The sequence below is a fragment of the Podarcis filfolensis genome (genome assembly GCF_964270895.1).
Source record: "Podarcis filfolensis genome assembly, chromosome: 13".
Taxonomy (NCBI): Eukaryota; Metazoa; Chordata; class Lepidosauria; order Squamata; family Lacertidae; genus Podarcis; species Podarcis filfolensis.
In genome coordinates, this window is record NC_139615.1 from 12,072,964 (window position 1) to 12,097,614 (window position 24,651).

At 43.1% G+C, this 24,651-nt stretch overlaps 4 protein-coding genes across 4 annotated transcripts; all 4 read right to left on the reverse strand.

The window, feature by feature from the left end:
- Positions 1-158: 158 nt before the first annotated feature.
- On the reverse strand, positions 159-1,593 carry LOC310747166 (olfactory receptor 2J3-like). Its single transcript, XM_083581520.1, has one exon. The coding sequence runs from the start codon at positions 1,507-1,509 to the stop codon at positions 607-609; it is 903 nt and encodes a 300-aa protein (XP_083437646.1). The 5' UTR covers positions 1,510-1,593; the 3' UTR covers positions 159-606.
- A 7,024-nt stretch (positions 1,594-8,617) lies between these two features.
- On the reverse strand, positions 8,618-9,568 carry LOC310747138 (olfactory receptor 2G3-like; the record flags this gene model as incomplete). The annotated part of the gene is made up of 1 exon (XM_083581489.1): positions 8,618-9,568. One exon carries the CDS (start codon positions 9,566-9,568, stop codon positions 8,618-8,620), a length of 951 nt encoding a protein of 316 aa, XP_083437615.1.
- A 4,990-nt stretch (positions 9,569-14,558) lies between these two features.
- Positions 14,559-15,578, reverse strand: LOC310747125 (olfactory receptor 2D2-like; the record flags this gene model as incomplete). Its single annotated transcript, XM_083581460.1, has 1 exon — positions 14,559-15,578. The coding sequence occupies one exon, from the start codon at positions 15,576-15,578 to the stop codon at positions 14,559-14,561; it is 1,020 nt and encodes a 339-aa protein (XP_083437586.1).
- A 4,371-nt stretch (positions 15,579-19,949) lies between these two features.
- On the reverse strand, positions 19,950-20,894 carry LOC310747327 (olfactory receptor 2G3-like; the record flags this gene model as incomplete). Its single annotated transcript, XM_083581693.1, has 1 exon — positions 19,950-20,894. One exon carries the CDS (start codon positions 20,892-20,894, stop codon positions 19,950-19,952), a length of 945 nt encoding a protein of 314 aa, XP_083437819.1.
- Positions 20,895-24,651: the final 3,757 nt, after the last annotated feature.

The following is a 24,651-nucleotide window of genomic DNA, read 5'->3' on the forward strand; positions in this document are numbered from 1 at the left end:
TTTTATTGGGATCTTTCCTAATATATTATGTTGTGTTATTGTTGTATGATATCAAAAAGATTAAATATTCTTGTATTATGCAATATAACACCTTGTATTCTTTGGAGGAAAGTCAGGATACAAATATAATAAAAAAGTTATATAAACAAGACATTGATTCCATAAAACATATTTTGTTGCACTGTGCAAAATATGAGCAAGCCAGGGCTGAACTGATACTACCCTTGCTGGTACCTTTCCCGGGAAAATCAGAGGCTCACTATGTCAGGTTCCTATTGGAAGACCGGACAAATGCTAGAACATTAGCAGTGGCAAAGTTTTTATCGGTGGTTGTAAGAACCAATGATCCCTATTATTCTGAACAAAATGCTTGTTTGACCTGGAGGTAGGCTGTATGAATTGTGTATTGCTTTGTAACGATTTGTTGGGTCTCTGGACCGTAATAAAGATTGTTGTTGTTGTTGTTTTAGAACTCTCTTGCCTGTTCGTGAACCAGAAGCAGCTCCTCATCATGGACAAAGAAGTAAGTTCATGACCCAGTAGACAATGCAAAAAATCATGAAGTCTGAGCAACATTTGCACATTACTCACACAAGTAGGCAACTCTCAACTCTTTTTCAAAATGGCCAGTCTTCTCAGTGCCTTGGCTGTTGCACCATGAATATCCTTGTTCCGCAGAGTATAAATGATAGGATTAAGCAAAGGGGTGACCACAATGTAAAAGACAGCAATTTTCTTGTCACGATCAGAAGTTGAACCCGACCGTGGAATCATGTACATAGAGATGACGGTGCTATAGAACAAGGTGACCACGATCAGGTGGGAGCCACATGTGGAGAGGGCCTTGCGCAGTCCAGTGGTTGATCTCATTTGCAATACTGAGGAGACAACAAGCCCATAGGATATAAGGATAATCGTCAGAGGAATTAATAGCAATACTACTGATGCCAAGAATATGAAAGCCTCCGTGAGGTGTGTGTCAGCACATGAAAGTTTCAGCACCACCGGCAGCTCACAAAAGAAGTGGTTGATGTGGTTGGCATGGCAGAAGGGGAGACCAAGGGTGCTCCCCATGTTTATCGAAGCAAGGAGGAAGCCACCTGCCCAACAGAGCGAGGCAAGCAGGACTTGACGCCCCCAGCCCATGATACTGACATATAATAGAGGATGGCAGATAGCTAAGCAGCGGTCATAGGCCATGGCACTGAGAAGAAGACATTCACTCCCACCCAGGGCCAATGTGATGTACATCTGTGTCATACAGCATGTGAAGGAGATGGCACCATTGCCAGACAGGAGGTGAGCCAGCATCTGGGGCAACGTGGTGGTGACATAACAGATCTCCAGGCCCGAAAGGTTTGTCAGGAAGAAGTACATGGGTGTGTGGAGGGAAGAGTCTGCCCACACAAGCATAATGATCACCAGGTTCCCCATAATGGTGAGGGAGTAGATGATGAAGATGACCACAAAGAGTAGAATCTGTGTCCTTCGGTCATTGGTGAATCCCATCAATATAAAATATTTGACAGAGGTCAAGTTCTCATCACCTATTCTGACCTCTTCCCTGCAGAGAAAGGGAAACAGTGAAAGAGCAGCGGCACGCTCAGGAAATGGGGCATGTCTCAAACAAGCTATGTTCCACTCATCGCAATATCGGATTGATCCCAGAACAAACTAATCCAAGAGTGCAAGTGCACAATTGTCTCATTCCAAACTGATGAAAAGCTTCCCACAGGGCATGAATAGAGAGATGTTCACTCCATTTGTGTGTCACTTTCAAATAAGAAAGGCTACCAGGTAACATACACTGCTTATCATTGAGTCATACAGGCCATAGTTGGCAAATATAGTTCAAACCATGGTGTCACATCAGAGTTTTTGTGGTTTATATTTTGATTTTGTCCTGTGAATTGCCCTGAGACCTCCAGGTATAGGGCAGTATATAAATTGATTAAAAAAATAAATCATAGGTGCCAACTCCTAGGGGCCGAGGCCCATTCGGCTCCCCCAATAAAATATTTGAGGGGACTGGGACCCCCTAAGTCAGTCATAGGCAAACTCGGTCCTCCAGATGTTTTGGGACTACAACTCCCATCATCCCTGACCACTGGTCCTGTTAGCTAGGGATGATGGGAGTTGTAGTCCCAAAACATCTGGAGGGCCGAGTTTGCCTTTGCCTGCCCTAAGTTGATGGGCATTACCATTCAAATAGTGTGTATAAACCATGTCATGTCATGAATTATGAAGGGTGGAGCTTACCTCCCCTCCCCAATATTTTATTCCAGTTGACACCCCTGGAGAGAATAGTTTACTGGGATAAAATAGATGTTTTAAGGGAGACCACCATTGTATGTATGTAGCCCTTCTTCACACTATCCATTAAAACAAGAAAATAGGCTACATTCACACACACACACACACACACACACACACAAATATCCCATTTCCAAATTGAAGAACATGATCTTACCACTGCTCTTCTCTTTGTTGTTTTTCAGCAACCCCCAAATAGTTATCCATGTCACTGGTACGTGCAACTGTAAATGATAGCTGAGGGGGTTCCAGTCAGCTGTCTTAACGTGAGACGTTGAACAATCAAAGGAATTGTCAGTAATCTCAAGGAGGAACTTGCTGCATCTCTCCTAAAGGGGCTTCTGCTGAGGGAGGGCAGCTCTGTGCTGCTTGGAAAGACTGCCTGTTGCAGGGCACTCAGTAGTCTAATGCCTTGGGGTTTACTTGCAGTTTGCTTCTGCTAACCTTTCTGAAATCAAATTGGTTGTGGGGGAAATTGATCAACACATGGCCCAGCCAATCAGTGCTGTGCCTCCCTGCTCTGAGCAAGTGGGGCTGGTTGCTCTAGGGCTGACACAAGGTCCAAACAATCAGTGCTATGAACATCTAGATTCATCTCAAACAGGAAAATGCATGTTTTCCCTGCCTCCCATCCTAAAGAAAAGGTTATATGTATGTCCTCAGGTCATCAGGTAGTTGTCCTTCTCTGTCCTGTGAACTGGGTTCCTTTAACTGGAGATGGACCACAGATAGACCACAGAAAAAGTCTTGCTCTCCTTCTGATATGCTTCTTCAAGTACCTGGCTAGATGCTTGATGATCCTCCAACCTAGTTTTAATGCCTACTAAGGTGGGGTTCAACACAACCTGGCTTGCTCAACTGCCTATTCCTAACGTTAGAAAATTGGACAGCACACCAGTATTTGTATTCTCCCTATGACTTTTTGCATTCTTTTTCCCTTGTTTGGTATTCATTAAGATAATGAGGACAGTGCATCTACTCCACAGGGACTCCCTTGGTGCCTTTCTTCTCTTCAGCCATTAATAGGTGTTTATTTCCTGAACCTCATGGGGCTTCATGTTCTTAACATACCACAGATATGGAAGAATAATTCTATGCTGGCTTTGAATCAGAATTGTATGCATTGTAATAAAAACAAATAAGCACATTTCACATTTGTTATCTGAATGTATGCAAACTGAGTATATTTGAATTCGTCTCTGTGGGTTTCATGTTTTCCTTAGCATTTAGGGTGCATGGTATGCTCTTGGGAAGTTGCCTTATACTGAGTCAGATTATTGGTCCAACTAGCTCAGGGTCACCTATGCTGAGTAGCAACTGCTCTCCAGAATTTCAGAAAGGGGACATTTTCAGAGATATTTAGTTTGCAGGTTGCAATCCGGATTTGGCTCTGGGGTGAACTGGAATGGGTGCACACCAGACCAGGCCCAGTCCAGATTTATCAATTATGCTGTGCCCACTTGCAATTCCCAAGCAACTGGTATCCAGAGGAACAGTGACTCTGACAATGGAGATGTAATACAGACATCAATATCATTATCCTCTATGAATCTGTCCAATCCTCCTTTAAAACCATTGTGGGAGCATGTTCATTATGAGTTGTTGCTGCCAGCCCTAACTCCCTGTCGGCCTTGCAAGCATTTGTGCCAGACAGGGATGGCATGAGTATCTGATCTGCCTTAGCATTCACCCAATTCTAATTTAGGAGGGTCCAGATTTCCTCCTAAAGCAGCTGTGAAGGTAGATTCTGCCACTGTGTATGCATGCTCCTTCAACCCAATCCCCCTAAAGTTAAAGGTAAAGGCACCCCTGACAGTTAAGTCCAGTCACGAACGACTCTGTTTTTTTTATTGTTAAATATTTATTGGTATTTTCAAGAAACACACAACAAACAAAAACAAGAAATACACAAAACAAAACAGAAAAAAAGCACAAAAATACATAATATTCAAAACTAAACAAAGAAAAAAAATAGAAAAAACCACATAAAATTTCTGATACTTATTATTCTTAACCTTATTTCTCAGACCTCCTCACACCTCCCCTTCTTGTATTCCAATTTAAATTGTCAGTTCAGCAAGTCCTTAACTTATTTCTTTACCTTAACTTAAACATTTGTTCTAACATACTATTGTTTTACTTTACTTCTTTTTTCCATTTCCTCAATTTATTTCTAACAGCCTTATTTTCAATTAATTTAAAAAGAAAAAACCAATTTTACCTTATTAAAATCACACATCAATACTTATACCTCATTAATTATTCTTAAGCCTTTTTCCTAAAGTCGACCAAAATTTCCCTTCCACGATTTACCCAATTTCCTTACCACTAACAAAATATAAAAAGCAAATTATCCTTATGTACCCTTTGGATTCCCAACCTCCACCCACCCTTCTCCCGGTTCCAGTCCCCAACCAATATCCATCAGTCTTTATGTTATTTATTTAGCCTGGAGATCTCACGTCCGAGGCCCTTATATCTCTCTCAGTTCCTTTCTGCCGGTCTCTTTGATAGTCCTTGATGTTAAGCCCCAAGTCTCGGAGGGGCTCCGGCCCAACAGACTCCATGTTGCTTCCAGCCAGTCCTCCATACTTAAAAACAAAGCCTATGGGGTACTCCAACTCTTGTTTCAAATTTCTTTCAGATCCATATGTCCCCAAAGCTCCAGCTTTCACCTTCAACAAATTTGTAATCCTCAGGTCTTCCGATCTCCTCCAAAGGGGATCTCTCCATTTTCCAAAGTCCCATTCAGACCAGGCTTTCCACATCCAATTTTTATTATCCTTTTTTATCATCATGTCAGGCCTCATATTGTAACTCTCCTTTGACTCCTGCAAATCTCCTGCTCCTCCTTCATTTTCTTCAAAAACAACATATTGCTCCATCATATCTACACTTTCAGTTTCATTTATTTGTTCAGTTGAATAGGCTTCCTGTTTCAAGTCCTTATCAAGCTCAAAACTGTTGTTTACTGTCCAGTGTAGTAATGATACCTCTGTAGACAAAGCATTGTATTCATCTTGCAAATTTCCCAAGAGAACGAGTGCTCTGTCCAATTCTGCTTGGATTTTACATACTCCAGCCATTTTTGTGGTGTAGTGTCCCTATTACCCCTCTAGGGGGATTTTAGTTCCTTAATGTTCCTTTCGGCTCAAAACCAAAAGTCCAGTTATTTTGTATCAGCCCTCCTTATTTTCAACAAGTTGTACCAAATAAACCAGCAAAAACAGCAGAAACAATGTTCTCTTTTTCCAGCTGACAGCTCACTTGACAGCTGTCAAAATCCTCAATACAACAGGCTTTCTCATAGGACGTTCCCGGGTCTCGGGGGGGTGAAATTTCAGCTCCCAAAATTCTTTTTATCCTCCAGTAAATCTTCTTATAATGTCAAAACCGTGAAGTCAGGATCTTTCATAAAAAGAAACAAGAAACAAATTCTCTCGACCTTAGCTGCCCAGTCCTTTGCTTTAAATTGTTTACAAAGAGGGGGGGTGGACTTCCTTTTTAGCCCCTTCCTGCTCGTTCCAAATCCAAAATTAAAAATTTTTAAAATTCCAATCTCTGTATTACTCACGGGTTTATGTTTTAGAGTCCAATCGGTCTTGGAAGAAGTTGGCGCTCTCTGTCAATGGCTTGCGGCTTCACTCCGTAGGCGAGGGAGTACTCTCAGCACCACGCCCCACCCTGCCTCCGTTCCGAAGCCTTTAAAAAGGCTCCGTCGCGGATTGGGGGGGCGCAAATGGTGCCCGCCGAGTCTCTGTGTTCACAGGCATCCGCGCCTGTGATTTTAAGGGTCTCCGCTTCGCCGCAGCGGCCAGACCCAGACGCTACGGAGCCGATTCCCTCCGGAGCTCGGAGGGAATCCGCCATTAAACAATGGCGCCAACCCGGAAGTCAGGATTAAGCAAAGGGGTGACCACAATGTAAAAGACAGCAATTTTCTTGTCACGATCAGAAGTTGAACCTGACCGTGGAATCATGTACATAGAGATGACAGTGCTATAGAACAAGGTGACCACAATCAGGTGGGAGCCACATGTGGAGAAGGCCTTGCGCAGTCCAGTGGTGGATTTCATTTGCAATACTGAGGAGAGAACAAGCCCATAGGATATAAGGATAATCATCAGAGGAATTATAAGCAATAGTACGGATGCCACGAATATGAAAGCCTCCGTGAGGTGCGTGTCAGCACATGAAAGCTTCAGCACTATCGGGAGCTCACAAAAGAAGTGGTTGATGCGGTTGGGGCCACAGAAGGGGAGGCGAATGGTGCTACCTGCATTTATAGAACCTAGGAGGAAGCCACCTGTCACGAACGACTCTGGGGTTGCGGCGCTCATCTTGCTTTACAGGCCGAGGGAGCCGGTGTTTGTCCGCAGACAGTTTTTCCAGGTCATGTGGCTAGAATGACTAAGTGAAACTAGAGCAGTGCATGGAAACACCATTTACCTTCCCACTGGAGTGGTACCTATTTATCTACTTGCACTTTGATGTGCTTTCAAATTGCTAGGTTGGCAGGAGCTGGGACTGAGCAACGGGAGTTCACCCCGTTGCGGGGATTCGAACCGCCAACCTTCTGATCGGCAAGCCTCAGTGGTTTAGATCACAGCTCCACCCGCATCTCTCAATCTCCCTAGATGACTTCAGAAATATGACGTTCTCCTTGTCAGTGCCACTCTCCAAAAACAAATCTTTTATTAATATTCTGAGCCATTTCTGTTCTCCATAAATTCCCTTTCTATGCAAGCACTTATAGTTGAAACTCTCCCTTTGGGAGGGTCAAACTATTTTCTTAAGCTCCATCCACAATGTCCTATCTGGCATGGCATCTGTGACTAATATTGCCCTTTTCCAGGTAAAACTTTAAGAGGATCTTTTATGTATCAAAACCTTTGGTTCAATGGTTGACGTAGCATCTTAGATTATCCCAGAATCATGTACCATGTTTTGGGGGGGGGTTGTCTATGGTCACCCTCCATATCAACACACATAATATTGAGGGTATAGTGAAGAGTCTCAGTATCTTATTTTTAGCCAATGTATTTCTTTACTTAAGCCAATATAGTTCAGGGTTACAGAAGAGGAAAAAAATAAGGTTAATCAATCACATATAGAATATATCACCTGACAAGGGAATACAAAAATAAGGCAATATAATCAAGTGTATTCAATTGTAGAGTTGAAGCAAATATATTTAATTACCTGGGAATACAAGTGTGAGGTTATTTTTTTAAGAGAAGACTGAGTTGGTACCAAAAGGGAGCAATGTCTGTACCTCATCTCTCCTTTGAAGAGACAAGACTTAAGATACACACCTAAATTCAATTGCTAACTTCACTACTGTGAAGGGAAGATATAGCTTGGCCCTAAAATCCTTGAATTTCTGCAGGTGCTGCTGGTAAGATCGCCTAGTGCCCTAAACCCACTAGGGCAGAAGTGATGGCATACTGGGAAGTCAAATTCCAAAGTTCCACAGAACGCACAGAATCCACTGGGTTCCAGCTCCCAGAATAACTCCATCAGGAACCAAGAAAGGGCATCAGCAATGCAATTCTGCAGGCCTCGGATGTGATGGGTCACAAACAAGATATTAAAGCATGCCTTAATAACTCTCCAAACCTGTTCTTTGTAGGCATGGGACATGCAGAAGTGTGGGTAAGCCCTGAGTGGGTATAGCATTGCAAATGAAATCTGAAAACAGCCCTCTATCTTGGCTACTGTACCTTGGCTTTGGTGTTCCAATAAAGAGGAAATTATTTTTGTTGTGGGGGTGGAATATTGAAGTCAGAAGGAGGATCTGGTGGGAATTCCCAGCATTCCTGTCTCCCTTCCAGGAGGATTTGGTGCTCAGAACTCCTCATCAGCAGTTATCAAGATTTGGCTGTGAACAATGACCCGTGAAAGGACTAGCAAGTTGAGGAGCTGGCACTGAGGACAGAAGCTGTTCGGTTCTCCTTGATTTTTCTGGGCCTAAGAGTTCCATGCTGTCTAGAGTTTTCTTGGGTTGGTCCTTTAGAGCATGGGAAGACAATATGGTGCTCTGCAGAGGATGCTGAGTTGTTCTGAATGGGGAATGAAAGAACCATCTATGCCACCTTGACTTGTTTGGAGGAAAAATTGGGCATAGAATAAATAAATCAATGGCATAAACTTGCTCTACAACCTTCTTAGAAGCTCCTGCTCCAGAAACAGCTCCTGGTCATTGACAAAGAGACAGCTCCATGTCCCAGGAGATATGTATCTCCTGTGCCAAAACCTGATGCTCAAGCAACATCTCCATATTATTCATACTAGTAGGCAATGATCAACTCTTTTGCTTAATGTCCAGTCTTTGCAACACCTTGGCTATTGCATCATGGATATCCTTGTTCCGAAGAGTGTAAATGATAGGATTAAGCAAAGGGGTGACCACAATGTAAAAGACAGCAATTTTCTTGTCACGATCAGAAGTTGAACCCGACCGTGGAATCATGTACATAGAGATGACAGTGCCATAGAACAAGGTGACCACAATCAGATGGGAGCCACACGTGGAGAAGGCCTTGTGCCATCCAGCAGTTGACCTCATTTTCAATACTGAGGAGATAACAAACCCATAGGAGGTCATGATAACTGAAAGAGGAAGTATGACCCCAAGTGAAGCTGCCAAAAAGATGGCGGCCTCTGTAATGTAGGTGTCAGTGCATGAAAGTTTAATCACCATTGCCATCTCACAGATGAAGTGGTCAATACGGTTTGGGCCACAGAAGTAGAGAGAAGTGGCACTGCCAACCATTAGAGAACCAAGGAGGAAGCCACCAACCCAAGTGACTGAGGCAAGCAGAAATTGTCGCCACCAGCCCATGACACTAGTATATATTAGAGGATGACAGATAGCTAGGTAGCGATCATAGGCCATTACACCTAGAAGAAGGCATTCACAGGATCCAAGGGACAATGTGATGTACATCTGTGCCATACAACGGGTGAAGGAGATGGCTCCATTGCCAGACACGAGGCTTGCCATCGTTTGGGGCAAAGTGGTGGTGACATAGCAGATCTCTAGCCCTGCTAAGTTGCTCAAGAAGAAGTACATTGGTATGTGAAGTGAAGACTCAACCCACACAAGCAAGATGATCAACAGGTTCCCCACAATGGTCAGGGAGTATATGATGAGGACTATCACAAAGAGAAGAATCTGTGTCCTTCGATCACTGGAGAATCCGACCAATATAAACTCTTTCACAAAAGTGACGTTTTCTTCCCCCATCCTCATCTCCTTCCTGCAGAGAAAGGGCAACAGGGGAGACCAGAGAAATTATCTGAGAAACCATAAGTATAGCCTTGTTTAGGGCCCTACAAGACTGGGGTCAAACCATGAACCAACCATGAGCCTCAATTTCATTTTTTTAAAAATCCCAGCAAGTGTCCCATTAATTGAAATTTCCTTTCACTACTGCATGTCTTTGAGTCATTGTGATTGGGAGAACAGCTTGTTTATTCTTTATTTAACAATCTATTGAAGTACAGATAATTTTATTGTGGTTTTTTTTGGTAAACCACTTTGGGTTTTCTTACAATAAATGCTGTATAAATTTATATAAAAGTATATATTTCTTGATGTTCATGGTTTTATTTACTTATTTATGTTAGAGCAGGCATCCCCAAACTCGGCCCTCCAGATGTTTTGGGATTACAATTCCCATCATCCCTGACCACTGGTCCTGTTAGCTAGGGATGATGGGAGTTGTAGTCCCAAAATATATGGAGGCCTGAGTTTGAGGGGTGCCTGTGTTACAGGAATCATAGTGCTGGGACACCATCTTGTTTAGTGACATCAACACCCCGCTGATACGTTGACTTTAGTTCTGTGGATTCGTTATTTTTTGTGGTATATGGTTGCAAGAACTGCCCTGGGATTTATTTATTTTATATTTTTACGAAAAGAACTGTGCAAAGGTGATGATAAAGAAACACATAAGAGTTTTATTTTCTTTGAGGGTCTATTTGGGCTATGTGGAAGGGTATGAGTGGAAAGAAAATGGTTCTTCATTCATAGTAGTGGTGATTTGGTCTGATAAGGTAGAAGGCAGGGGAACCAGGAATAGGAGACCAACTGATTCTAGTTTTGTCCCCAACCTCCTCTTAGATAAGTTTTACAAGGACAACATTAAGACTAACCAAGGGGGAGGAAGAATAAAACAATAGAAATAGTCAACTAACTGACTATACCTGAAGGAGCGTCTCCACCCCCATCATTCTGCCCGGACGCTGAGGTCCAGCGCCGAGGGCCTTCTGGCGGTTCCCTCATTGCGAGAAGCAAAGCTACAGGGAACCAGGCAGAGGTCCTTCTCGGTAGTGGCGCCCGCCCTGTGGAACGCCCTTCCAGCAGATGTCAAAGCGATAAACAACTACCTGACATTCAGAAGACATCTTAAGGCAGCCCTGTTCAGGGAAGTTTTTAACGTGTGATATTTTACTGTATTTTTGGTTTCTATGGAAGCCGCCCAGAGTGGCTGGGGAGGCCCAGCCAGATGGGCGGGGTATAAATAATAAATTATTATTATTATTATTATTATTATTATTATTATTACTACTAACTGACCAGTCTTCATGGCTGCAGCTTAAAGAATTTCAGAGTGATGCCTTTGAGAAATTTGAAAAAGAAAGAAAAAAGAAAGAGGAACCCCTTTAAAGAAGAAACTAAAGACCCAAAACTACATATAATTCTCTGCATACAGCAGAGTAACTTTTCAAGAATGGATAGTGCCCACAAACATTAGGGGTTTCCTCCCCACCCCACCACCAGTTGACTTACAAATTACTCAATATTATCTGACCTTTGTATGCTGCACAGCGTTCACCAGCAGCTGTTAAGAAATTTCTCTTGCAGCAGTGTTTTCTTAAGGCATATGAAAGCTGAATAGTTTTCTCTTGAGGGCTGCAAAAAAACGACAAGGAAGTTCACTGTAATACTGTAATACTGGTGAAAGAATTCTTGCTTTGGAGTAAGATCTGCCTCTATCTGCCTTCTCTCTTTTACAGATGACACCCAGTTCTACCTCTCCTTTAAAACAGAACCAATGAATGGTGGTTAATGGGCTTTGAAGACACTCAAACTCAGGACGCAAGGGAGAAACATGCCAAGAGGAAGACACACTTGGCAAATCCACACCGTAATCAACTCCCACCTGGAAACCAATGTCCCCACTGTGGAAGGACATATGGATCCAGAATTGGCCTCCACAGTCACTTACGTACTCATTGTTAAAATCGTGTTTATGGAAGACAATCTTACTCAGCTGGGGCTGCATGCAGACGAACGAGAGCCAGTGAAAGGGCTCTTGCTTTGGAGTAAGATCTGCTTCTCCCTGCCTTCTCTCTTTTACAGAAACACAGATTCTGGAACGGCAGCTGGTTGCATCTCTTCTCTGATATACTTCCAATAGTCTTCTCTCTATGCACACAAGTGCTTGTTATGGTTATCCGACTAAATGTTCATTGGGCACTTTAGAGATATAGATTCCCCCCACCTCTCATTTGCACATTTACATTTTCTTGGGGAAGTGGAGAAATGTGGGGAACATGAGGTGGCTTACTAGCCAGCTCAAGGGCCTGGCCGATCAGTCATCCAGCCCTGCAAAAATCCAGCTTCTCCTGAGGCAAGAGATTGAGACAGCTTAATCAATTATGGGGGAAAGAATATAAATATGGTCAGTGCTTTTCTTGGGTGCTGCCCCAACAAGTTTGGCAAGTCTTCCAAAATGAGGGTTAATCACAGCCTAGCTTATTCCACTACCTAACTCTTCTCAGGTTTAAAACAGAGAAAGCAGTGGTGAATGATTTCTCTCTGCCATTTTTCAAAGGCATGGTGATTCATTAAGTTAATAAAGACTGTGAATCTCCCACACTGGATCTGCTCCAATTCCTTTTGTCTCTCTGGCCCCTCAGCTCATTAACAATTCTTTACCTTTACCTTCAGCCACTTGGGCCTGAAACTTTTGACATAGCGATTAACAAGACACAAGGGAAAGATTTTCCAAGAAATGAATGGAATGGAGTATTCTAGTAACCTAGCTATGCCATGTGCTCTACTGGAATACTCCATTCCCCCATATCTTTTCTCTCCTGCCACCAACAAATACTCAGTAATCTGTGAAAACTGAGCATGCTCTCTCCATGTCAGGTTCTTTTAGGGTTTATATCCCCCCCCCCTCACCAGTTTCCCTTCCACACAAAAAAGATGCAGATTCCTGCAAGAGCTAGATTTTCCACAAGCTGGTCAATAGCTCCCTCATGTTCATGGGAGGCAACATTTTGCGTAAATAATTACAGTGGTACCTCAGGTTAAGTACTTAATTCATTCCGGAGGTCCGTTCTTAACCTGAAACTGTTCTCAACCTGAAGCACCACATTAGCTAATGGGGCCTCCTGCTGCTGCTGCGCCGATGTAGCATGATTTCTGTTCTCATCCTGAAGCAAAGTTCTTAACCCGAGGTAATATTTCTGGGTTAGCGGAGTCTGTAACCTGAAGCGTATGTAACCTGAAGCGTATGTAACCCGAGGTACCACTGTATTGGCATTCATACCCAAAACACTGGTAGTGTAGAAAATGATACTGCACCCACCATCAGAGGTGAACAAAGTAGGTATAGAACTGCAAATGTGGTTTGAAAACAACCCTATATCAGGATTCCATATTATGTGTTGATTTTAAAAGACTTATTTGCAGCTATCTTGCAAAATATCAGAGTCGTGTACAGCAATATAAAGCAAGGAGGATGTTGCATCACACTTTAAGGATGCATTCCAGCCTGGGAAAGGAAGTATAGGAGGGTGCAGAGTAGGGCCAGTGAAAGAGGAGGCCTTGGCAAACGGCGTTTCCGTGTGCTGCGCTGGTGCTGGCTCGCCAGAGCAGCTTCGTCACGCTGGCCACGTGACCCGGAAGTGTCTCCGGACAGCGCTGGCCCCCGGCCTCTTAAGTGAGATGGGTGCACAACCCTAGAGTCGGACACCTTTACCTTTACCTTTAGTATGCCCTCCACCTTTGACTGAGGCTGAATGGACTTTATTTAAAATTATTCCTGGGCTGGACTAGGAGTTCTGTTGGAAAAATACTGTTTAAAAAGTATGAACTGCTGCTGAACAGATCTGGCAAAGAGGCTGAATTTGAGAAAAGATCTTGTTTTTAACTGTGTGCTGAGGAAGAACTCCAGAGCGGAATTTTCATGGTGGAGTTTGGATATTCACTCTGTCAGTTATTTACAGCTGCAGCTCATACTGTAAACAGCGGGAGGAATCGAATGTGACCTTGTACCATCCAGAAAAAGACTGCAAAGAACTGAACAATGGAAGATAGCAATTAACTCTCCCAGCACACCAGGTCCGGGATAATAATGTATATGAAGGACTACACACGTGAAAAGCATTATTTATAACATGTAACGGAGGTGCTGTCTGTAAGGTGAAAAAAGCAGCCAGCTGGAAGAATGGTTTAATGGCAAGTGAAGGATGTCAACTGGATTCTAAATAAGAAATTATGTGGCTATAAGAGGAGATGATGGTCATATGTTTGGAACAGGATTTTTTTAAAAAATATTTAAATAATTTGGAAAATTAATCAAAAAATAAATTGGAAAAAAGACAATGCAAACCAACAACAACACGTGAAATGTTGGGTTTTTTGTATATAATTTTATTCAGCTTTCTGTTTTACAATTTAAAATACTCATTTTACATCCTTACGTCAATGATTTCCTTTCTCATGGCTCATTTTACATATCATAAATCCCTGCATATTTTACAAAAACGATACCATTCCCTCCCCCTCTTCCTTTTTCCTTTCTCCTCCTGTGATGGAACTCCTATTTGGGGACTTCCCTGGCTTTTTCTGGCCCATGTAGGACCAGTCTGGATAGTTAGCCTTGGTGAAGATTTGACGTTTTCATCCCCAAAAAGGTGTTTGATTTGAGTTTCCATTGAAATGAGGCTGAATTTTAATGTTTTAATGTTGTATTTTAATCTTGTTTTTAAGTTGTATTTCAATAAATTTGTTTTTATATCGGGTATTAGCTGCCCTGAGCCTGGTCTTGGCTGGGGAGGGAGGGGTATAAATAATTTAGTAGTAGTAGTAGTAGTAGTAGTAGTCAGTATTCCATTATTGCATCCATCAAAACTTGTGCACACTGTTGAATTTATCTTAATGCTGGCAGTGTTTTCAGCTGCAACATACATAATGTTTGCGCAACATTTGCACATTATTCATTCTAGTAGGCAACTCTCAACTCTTGCAAAATGGCCAGTCTTCTCAGCACCTTGGCTGCTGCACCATGAATATCCTTGTTTCGCAGAGTGTAAATGATAGGATTAAGCAAAGGGGTGACCACAATGTAAAAGACAGCAATTTTCTTGTCACGATCAGAAGTTGAACCCGACCGTGGAATCATGTACATAGAGATGACGGTGCTATAGAACAAGGTGACCACGATCAGGTGGGAGCCACATGTGGAGAAGGCCTTGCGCAGTCCAGTGGTGGATTTCATTTGCAATACTGAGGAGAGAACAAGCCCATAGGATATAAGGATAATCATCAGAGGAATTATAAGCAATAGTACGGATGCCACGAATATGAAAGCCTCCGTGAGGTGCGTGTCAGCACATGAAAGCTTCAGCACTATCGGGAGCTCACAAAAGAAGTGGTTGATGCGGTTGGGGCCACAGAAGGGGAGGCGAATGGTGCTACCTGCATTTATAGAACCTAGGAGGAAGCCACCTGCCCAACAGAGAGAAGTAAGCAGGACTTGGCGCCCCCAGCCCATGATGCTAGCATATAACAGAGGGTGGCAGATAGCCAAGTAGCGGTCATAGGCCATGGCACTGAGAAGAAGGCATTCGGTACCACCTAGGGACAACGAAATATACATCTGGAGAGTGCAGTGGGTGAAAGAAATAACTCCATTTCCAGACAGGAGGTGAGCCAGCATCTGGGGCAAAGTGCTGGTGACAAAGCAGATTTCCAGGCTTGACAGGTGTGTCAGGAAGAAATACATGGGTGTGTGGAGGGAAGAGTCAAGTCGGACAAGGATGATGATCACCAGGTTCCCCATAATGGTGAGGGAGTAGATGATGAAGACCACCACAAAGAGTAGAACCTGTGTCCTTCGGTTATTTGACAGTCCCACCAATACAAAATATTTGATCGAAGTAAAGTTCTCGTCCCCCATCCTAACCTCTTCCCTGCAGAGAAAGGGCAACAGTGAGTTTAAGGCAAGCCATGTGTTACACATCACAATGTCCCCAAACCAACCAATCCAACGCTGTGTGTGTATACTTATCTCATTTCAAATAAATGCAAAACTTCCTACAAGGCATGAATTGGGTGACACGTGCTCCATCTGCTGGTCACCTTCCAAGGCAATAAAATTGTGTCAACCAATTAACATGCAATGCTTAAACCAGGTTCAACCAAACCTTGGTTTATAAATATCAGGGGTCAGCAAACCTTCTTAGCAGAGGGCTGGTCCACTGTCCCTCAGACCTTGTGGGGGGGCTGGACTATATTTTTTTGCGGGGGGAGAATGAACTCCTATGCCCCACAAATAACCCAGTGATGCATTTTAAATAAAAGGACACATTCTACTCATGTAAAAACACGCTGATTCCCGGACCATCCGCAGGCTGGATTTAAAAGGCGATTGGGCCGGATCCGGCCCCCGGGCCTTAGTTTGCCTACCCATGATAAATATAGTCTAAATCATGAGTTCACATTAGAGTTAACAGCTAAACATTGGTGCTGTTTTAGTTTTTTGTTGACTCTCAGTTGACCTATGGAAACCCATGAGCCTACCTTGGCCATGTTCATTAATATCAATATAGGTACACAGAATAAAAGTTAATTGAATTTCACCCATAATGTGCAATCAGGGTTAAGATAAGTAAAGCATGATTACACAGGTCTTATATCTAATTTTTCGCCTCATCCAGTCAACCCTCTTTACTTGGGTGTCATCAGTTCAATAGACAACTTTGTCAATTCCTGACTGTGACCATTTTCTTTTTATCAAATTATGGATCAAATATGACTGAGGCCAAACAGTGATTTTTACTTCCTTAAAGCTAGAAGTACTGCTTTCTTTGTCCAGATTTCTAACCAAATTTTATTGTGTGGTGTGTATTTTTCTGTTCTCACATTTTATTATTTATCATACATTGCCACACATTCATTTTAATTTTAGTTATTGATATGGGAATATATTTTAGCAGATAGATAGATGATAGATAGAGATGATAGATAGATATGTGCAACATTCACACACAGGCAAAATCCCAATTCCAAGTTGAAGAATATGATCTTACCTTTGCACTTCATTTTGTTGCTCCTCAGCAACCTCAAAAGAGTTTTTCATTCTTGTGCAACTGTGAATTATAGCTGAGTGGGTTCCAATCAGCTTTCTCATGTGAGACGTTGAACAACCAAATGAACTTTCAGTGATCTCATGGAAAAACCTGCTCTACCTCCCCCTAAGGGGCTTCCACTGAGGAAGAGCTGCTTTGAAAAACTGCTTGCTGCAGGGTACTCAGTAAACTAACGCCTTGCAGTTTACTTCCTCCCAGAATTATGAACAAGAAGGAGGTAGATTTTCCTAGATAATGCAAGGTACAGACTGAAAAAGAACAGGAGCCACTGTGTGCATTCTTGCCTTCTGCCAAAATCTGCTTCTTCCTGCTTTTGCTCCTATGCTGATAATTGGCTCCCAAGTTAAAGCTGTTTCCTCTCTCCAACTGGCTTTCCTGCTGGGCCACAGAATTTTCTCTCTCTTGCTCTCTGTCGCTCTCACACATGCAATCTTCTGGCCTTATTTAGCACTTGTTAAAGATTTCTCCCACTTTTAAAGAATCAAATTGGTTGGGGAGGAAATCTACCTCCTGATCAACACATGGCCCAACCAATCAGTGCTGTGCCTCCCTGTTCTGAGCAAGTGGGGCAGGGTGATCTATGACTGATACAAAGTCCAAACAATCAGTGCTGTGAACATCTAGATTCATCTCAAACAGGAAAATGCATCTTCTCCCTGCCTCCCATCCTGAAGAGAAAGCTGTATGTATGTCGGCAGGACATCTGGTGGTTGTCCTTCCCTGTCCTATGAACTGGGATCCTTTAACTGGAGATACCAGGGACCACAGACAAAGGTCTTGCTTGCTTTACCAGACTGTGGATGATTCTCCAACCAAGTTTCAATGCCTTCTAAGGTGAGGTTCACCACAACCTGGTTTGCCCAACTGCCTGCCTAATCCCAACATTAAAAGCTAGACAGCACAGCATCGTTTTTATTGTCTCTGGGATTTTTTGCATTGTTTTTCTGTTGCTTGAGATTCATTAAGATGAATCAACTACACCACAGGGACTCCCTTGGTGCCTTTCTCCGAGCCATTAATAGTTGTTTATTTCCTGAACCTCATGGGGATTCAAGCTCTTAGCAAAGAAATATGGAAAGATAATGCTGAATCAACATAGAGTTCTATGCATTCTAATCTAAAAAACAAAACAAAATACATTCCTCATTCTATTATTTGAATGCATGCAAACTGGGTATATCTGAATGCGCATCCATAGGTTTTATCTTTTACTTAGCTTTTATGATGCAAGGTATTCTCATAGGAACACAGGAACCTGTCTTATAGTGAGTTAGACTAGTGGTCCATCTAGGTCAAGTCTGTCTACGCTGAGCGACGGCAGCTCTCCAGAATTTCAGAACAGGGACATTCCCAGGCACAGCTGAAAATATATGGGATTGAACCTGGGACTTCTGATGCAGAGCAGAAGCTATAGCCTTTCATAGCCAACAGTTTATTGATGACAGTGAAGAATGGGGGAAGATTAGTTTTGGTGTTTATTTAAGAATTTTGGTATTTCTTCATTGGCTGATCCTGTGTCGTCTTCCCCCCCCCCCCCCGGTCACTCCCCATTGCCTGGTCCCACCGCCTGCTACATGTTGGAGTCCAAAGGTCTTCACCATGGAGCTTGCTCCATGCGCAAAGACTCCCTGCACAATTTAGAATGCTGATAGTGTAAGTGTTCTGAATTCTACAGTTCTTAATCTTGTGGGTTAAAGACTCTCCTCCCTGCAAGAGAGGGGAGTGGTTGTGGGCGGGAGCCGAGCACCGCCCCTAGCAGGGGGCATTAGCCCCCTGCCTCCACCTCACCCGGCTGGCGCCCACGCCCCCTCGGCAGGCATCCAACCAGGTGCCTGGGAGGAGGCGTGCTTAGAAGCCTTTTGCTGCGGTGCCAGCCTCTCCCCAGCCTCATTCTTCGTCGTCTCACCGCGAGTCACCCACCCTCCACTCCCTTGAGTTAGGGCTTAGGGCATTGGCCTTGCTATGGACCTTAGGTTGGTCGCCCTGGTTGTCTAGGGGGCCTGGTAGGAGTTTTTCCATTTGGCATTAGGCTTTTTGGTTTTTTCGCCTACCTCGTAGCAATCGTCACAACTTTTGTGGTATTGGTGGGTAGGTTAGGCATTGGAATAATGTGTTGTGGTGTGTTGAAGAGCTAGGTGTGGCCATCGCCTATGCCTTCAATTTAGGGGTATTCTGTTAAGGGAATCTGGCGGTCGTGTATTTCTGTCCGATGCCTGCTTGGCGGGAGGCCATGGCACGACCCCCGGTGACATCAGGGGAGAGCCTATAGTTGGATGAGCATCAACAGGCTCCACCTCCTGGTGAATAAACCCATTTGCTTGAGAGATCCAATGCCTAAGCCAATACCTTTTCACTGCTGTAATCAATAAAGTTGTGGCCTTTCCTTGCCCATTAACCTTACATAACGTGTCCTTTTGTATTTCTTTCCACACTGTGGGGTCGGGTCCTTGAACCACAAGCTGATTTATTCTGATCTAACTGCTACAATCTGCATTAATAAGGTAGTATCAGAGAAGTAAGGTCGTGGACTATCCTTCATTGGTGGTTTTCAGACATAGGTTGGATGGCCATTCTTTAGCTGTAATTCCTGCATTGCAGAGGTTTGGACTAAATGAGCCTTTTGGGACTCTCCCAACTCTGCAATTCTACAGTTCTCAGTTGCAACTATGTCTGTGAGGCACAAAGCAAGGATTCCCATGGTTTCCGGTACTGTCTGGCTTCTCACCAAATCCACCTGCAGAAGCAATTAGAAAAGAACAGAAAACTCTAGGGGTGGAAGTGTATGTGAAAATGATGTATTAATACTAAAGGATCCTGGTAAGCCATTTGAAATTGCTTTAAATTTACTTAAATTATTTTGCCAAATTTGAAAGTTATAAAATAAAATTACAACAATCAGAATGGATTTGATACCACATACCAAAATAATAATAATCAAAAGGACATAATAGGGTGGGGTGGAATTTCCATAGAGAATTCCCATAACATATCAGATATATGAATTGTTTTCATGACTGGAGAATAGAAAATCAAATTCCATGGACAGAAGTCCCTAAAAGGTATATGGACCACTCAAAATTTGGAGGAGCTAATTCAATTTAATCATTTAAAATCAATGTGAGATGTTAAGAAAGGTGTAACCACTGCTTAGGGGGGGGTGGGAGAAATATCTGCCACCTCTTTGTGTAACTATGTGGTGAATACCAACACTTGAGCCATCCCATTCATATCACAGGCAACATTTAGTTTCGCTGCTCAAAGCTCCATCTTCCCAGCACCTTGGCTGCTGCCCCATGAACATCCTTATTCCGCAGAGTATAAATGATGGGGTTGAGCAAGGGAGTGACCACAACGTAAAAGACTGCAATTTGCTTGTCCCGGTCAGGAGCTGACCCTGACTGGGGGATCATGTACATAGACATGACAGTGCCATAGAACAAGGTGACCACCACCAAGTGAGAGGCGCAGGTAGAGAAGGCCTTGTGCCGTCGGGCAGTTGACCGCATTCGCAACACTGAGGAGAGAATGAGTCCATAAGACGTTAGGATAACAGAAACAGGAATTAGCAGGGCCAGCACAGATGCAACGAAAAGAATGGCTTGTGTAACGTGCGTGTCGGCACATGCAAGTTTCAGCACCACGGGCAGCTCACAGAAGAAGTGGTTGATGTGGTTTGGACCACAAAAGGGGAGCCTGAAGGTGCAGGCCACGTTTATCGAACCCAGGAGGAAGCCACCCATCCAGCAGACTAAGGCGAGCTGCAATTGACGCCACCTGCCCATGGCAGTGGTGTACAGCAGGGGGTGACAGATGGCCAGGTAGCGGTCATAGGCCATGGCAGCTAGGAGAAGGCATTCCGTGCCACCCATGCCCAGTGCAATGTACATCTGGATAGCACAATGGGCAAAGGAGATGGTCCCATTGCCAGAAAGGAGGTGAGCTAACATTTGAGGCAAGGTGCTGGTGACGTAACAGATCTCCAGGCCCGAAAGGTTTGTCAGGAAGAAGTACATGGGCGTGTGGAGGGAAGAGTCAGCCCACACAAGCATAATGATCACTAGGTTCCCCATAATGGTGAGGGAATAGATGATGAGGATGACCACAAAGAGTAGAATCTGTGTCTTGCGGTGACTGGTTAGTCCAACCAAGATGAACTCTGTGATAGTGGTGAGGTTCGCCAACCCCATCCCAGTCTCCTGCCTGAAGAGAAAGGGCAACATTGAGAAACCAGAGATGTTCTCTGGGAATGGGACAACCTTAAAAACAGGTGATGTTTCACTTCCTGCAACACTGGAACAAATCCCAAACCAATCGACTTTGCATAATCATCTCAGCAGCAAGATACTGATGGACTACAACTCCCAACACCCCTGACCATTTGCTAGGCTGGCTGGAACTACAACTTCTGGAAGGTTTTATCTCAAAGCACATAAGCCCTGCTTATTCCAATTGTTCCATTTATAACCTGCCTTTCTTCCATTATTCAGCCCAAGGTGATGGAACATGGTTCCCATGTGATCACTCATGCAGGCACAGGCCTGACCCAGACCTTCTTGGCTTCAGCAAGGTAGTGGTCTAGTGTGCCTGCAGACCATACAAGCCATGGCTAGAGAGAGACAACAGCTCCATCTGCTTCTCACCTTACAAGCCAAGGAGCAGAAAATGGCAAGGAAACTGCCTTTGCCACGTTTACGTGATTAATATGCAATTCTTAAACCAGGATTGGGGAACCTCCAGCAGCAAGAGACCCCATGACAAACAGGGCTATTTCTGGATGCTTTTGTTAAGTATAGTTGTTTAACTGATGCTGAAATGGGAATGCCTATGTGTGTAAACAAAGGTTTAACATGGAGAATGGCGAGATGTGTATTGCTAACATTGTGGTTTTTCCACAGTAGTTTTCTAAGTGGTCTCTGAATTTCTTAATGGGTTGATAATTAACTAACTGTTGGTTGTTCTCTTAAACTGAATGCAACCTTTGATCATGTGATGAGGCTACTGAGTTGCCAATTCGTCATCTTGGAAGGGTGGTGGCCGGATTCTTTGCTCTCCCAGGGGCACACAGTCTTGGGGGCTGGAATGCAGGCCATGAAGCCTGTGTGTGAGAAACAGAGCTATGTTTGTCAGCTTTGATTATAAGTTTGCTTAATTTCTAAGATGCTGAGCCTGCGCTGGACAGCACAATATATTGTATGGACGTATCGTTTATGCTTTTGTTCTGTTTTTGAAGAATGTTCTGCAAGTAAATTTTGAATAATATTTTAATGGGTCTGGACAATGTTTCATTCCAAAAGAACCCAGTTTTTTATGCATCCAGTCATTTCAAACTTCACAGTATTAATATCTGCAATAGTTCTGCCCAGGTTTCTAAGCTGTGGTAGGAAGCCATTTAAACCAATTTTGGCATTGTCTCTCCAGATGCGTCTCAGGAGCAAATGTTTTGAGCAAAAAGGAAATGAACTTTAACAGGACTCCCTGTTCATGGCAACTGTTGAATGGACAGGTGTGTGCACAGCATGAGATATAAGGATTTAACCCACCAGAGAAGGCAACAATGGCTGGATTGAAAAGAGGTGCTGAGGGACATGTCAAAAGACCTGAAATCTATAGAATAAAATATTGCCTTTAAAAAACCACCAAAAACACCAATGAGGCAACTTGTCAACTTGGACAGGATACCAAGCAGGCTTAGCTACACAATATATATTTAAGATCTACACTGAAACCAAACATTGCAGTTATGCCAATAGGAGGTTCTCTTTTCTCTTCTCCACACTCTCCCACATCACAATCAGCACTGTGTACAGCCAGGTTTTACTGTACACCAGGTGTGGGGAGCCTTTGGTCCTCCAGACCTTGCTGAACTACAACTCCTTGGCCATTGAGCATCCATATTGAGGCTGATGGACTTTGAAATTCAACAATGTTTAGAGGGTCAAAGGTACTCCATCCCTGCTGTAGACCAACAGAACTGGTCTTCCCTAAGCTTCCCTGGGGAGGATTAGATACATCAGACAAGAAACTAGAAACAAATTAAAAGGGAAGAGGCAGAATTGCTGATATTCTGCACATATGACCAAATGCGTTAAAATCTGTAACTTTTCAAAATAGCAAATGCCCACCCACAGTGTCAGTGACTGGAAGGTGAGGATGAACACAATTCAGAGAACTATGAATTTTGAAGGAAATTGGTTTGGGAAGTGCAAATTGGGTGGGTTAGAGCTCCTGTCTAACACCCTTATTACAGAATATCATCTTACCTTTGTGCCTCTCCAAAATGTTCCTGCTTGACGGGTTCCTGCATGGCACTGCCTTATAGGAAGGTGTGCATCAGGAGTTGGATTAGTTAAGGCAGTTCTCTAATGCAAAATTTTGGGAAATCATACAGAAGGTTCCTAGAGACTGTCAGTGACTTCAGGAGAAAACCTGTATTTCAAATGAGGGCAGCTGATGGAATGTTGCTCTACACAGTTTAGGAAAGCTCCGCAACCAAAGCAGGGTCTTCATAGTCAAATATCTAATGGCTTCTTCCTTGAAGTTGAAATCTGGAACCATGTAGCTTTTCCAAGCTGTGAAATGTCCAGGTCCGAATATCATCCAGAACTAATTATAGACTTTGCATGGGCACAAACACAATGAGCCATTGTAGTATTGGTTGGAAATGGACATCTTAGCTGGGTATTTTTGCCCATTATAGTCTGAATTAGGAAGAGTTTGGAAGGAAATAATCGTGCCTGGCATCTTCCAGTGAAGTCCCTGGATGATAGTATAGTATAGCGATGGGAGCTAGTTTACTCAGTGCTATTTTTCTAGAAAATGAGGTGCTGGAACTCACTATAAACACCTCCCTTGTTCTCTTATAATGGCAATGGGGCCCACCTGAGAGGTGCCAGAACTGAGTTCCGGTGAGTTCTGGCTGAAAAAAAAGCCCTAAGTTCACTCTTAGTTAAAAAGCCCTTTATGTCTAGCTCTATGGATCTTGCTTTCTGGAGCCTCACATAGATGCCCTTCCAGGTTTGTTCATGCAGGTCCTTTAACTATAGATCTTGGAGATATTTTGCATGCAATGCTAGTACACTGTCACTAAGTGCTGGTTCTTCAACCACCTTGACATAAGCGCTACCAAGCAAATCTGTAAAGCTTTCAAAGCAACCATTCTTGTCTATTCTTATCAAAAGAAGATAAACAACAGATTTGCTTTCTCCCCCTGTAACTTGCCAAAGCTCTGAGGGACAGTAAGGCAATGAAGAGTGTGGATGCACACCATAGGGATTGCTTTCATCTCTTCGGAGTTTACCTCTGGATCATTATCAGTTTGTTGCTAGTTACCTCATCATTTTGAGTCTCGAGAGGTTAATTTAGCAAAATTGCGAGAACTTTCCAGCAACAAAGGAGCATAACTTGCTAAACATTATTCTGGCCTGCAGCCAGTACCAGGTGCATTCTAAAGTTTGGATGGCATGCATATTTATGGTATAATAAAGGGAAGGTACATAAAGGATTTCATAATCATATAATTAGGAGATCATTAATTAAAGTATGGGAAAGATATAAAGACCTATTAGAACAAAAAAATGCCATCGTGGGTGGCCCCCACAGAAGTAATTTCAATTAAAAGGACAAATATAGAAGGAAAATGGCCTACATATCGAGAGCTTTTGGTAGAAAGAGAAGGCAAATTAAAACTTAAGGATTATGATCAGATAAGAGAATATGTTTATGATTGGCTGCAACATTGTCAATTAAATGGGGTTTTTAAAGAAGACCAAAAAAAGGGGGGGGATTTGGCTATACCATATCTAGATTCCAAAGAGAAATAGTAGATAATAATAAGCTCTTAAAGAAAATGTATAATCTATTGTTAGAATGGGAGACCAAAGACGAAGAGGTTAAATCTGTAATGATTAAATGGGCACATGATATAGGACACAACATACAAATGGA

Bases quoted from the DNA above. Each gene is read 5' to 3' on its own strand.
- LOC310747166 (XM_083581520.1), bottom strand. From the start codon at position 1,509: ATGGGATTCACCAATGACCGAAGGACACAGATTCTACTCTTTGTGGTC.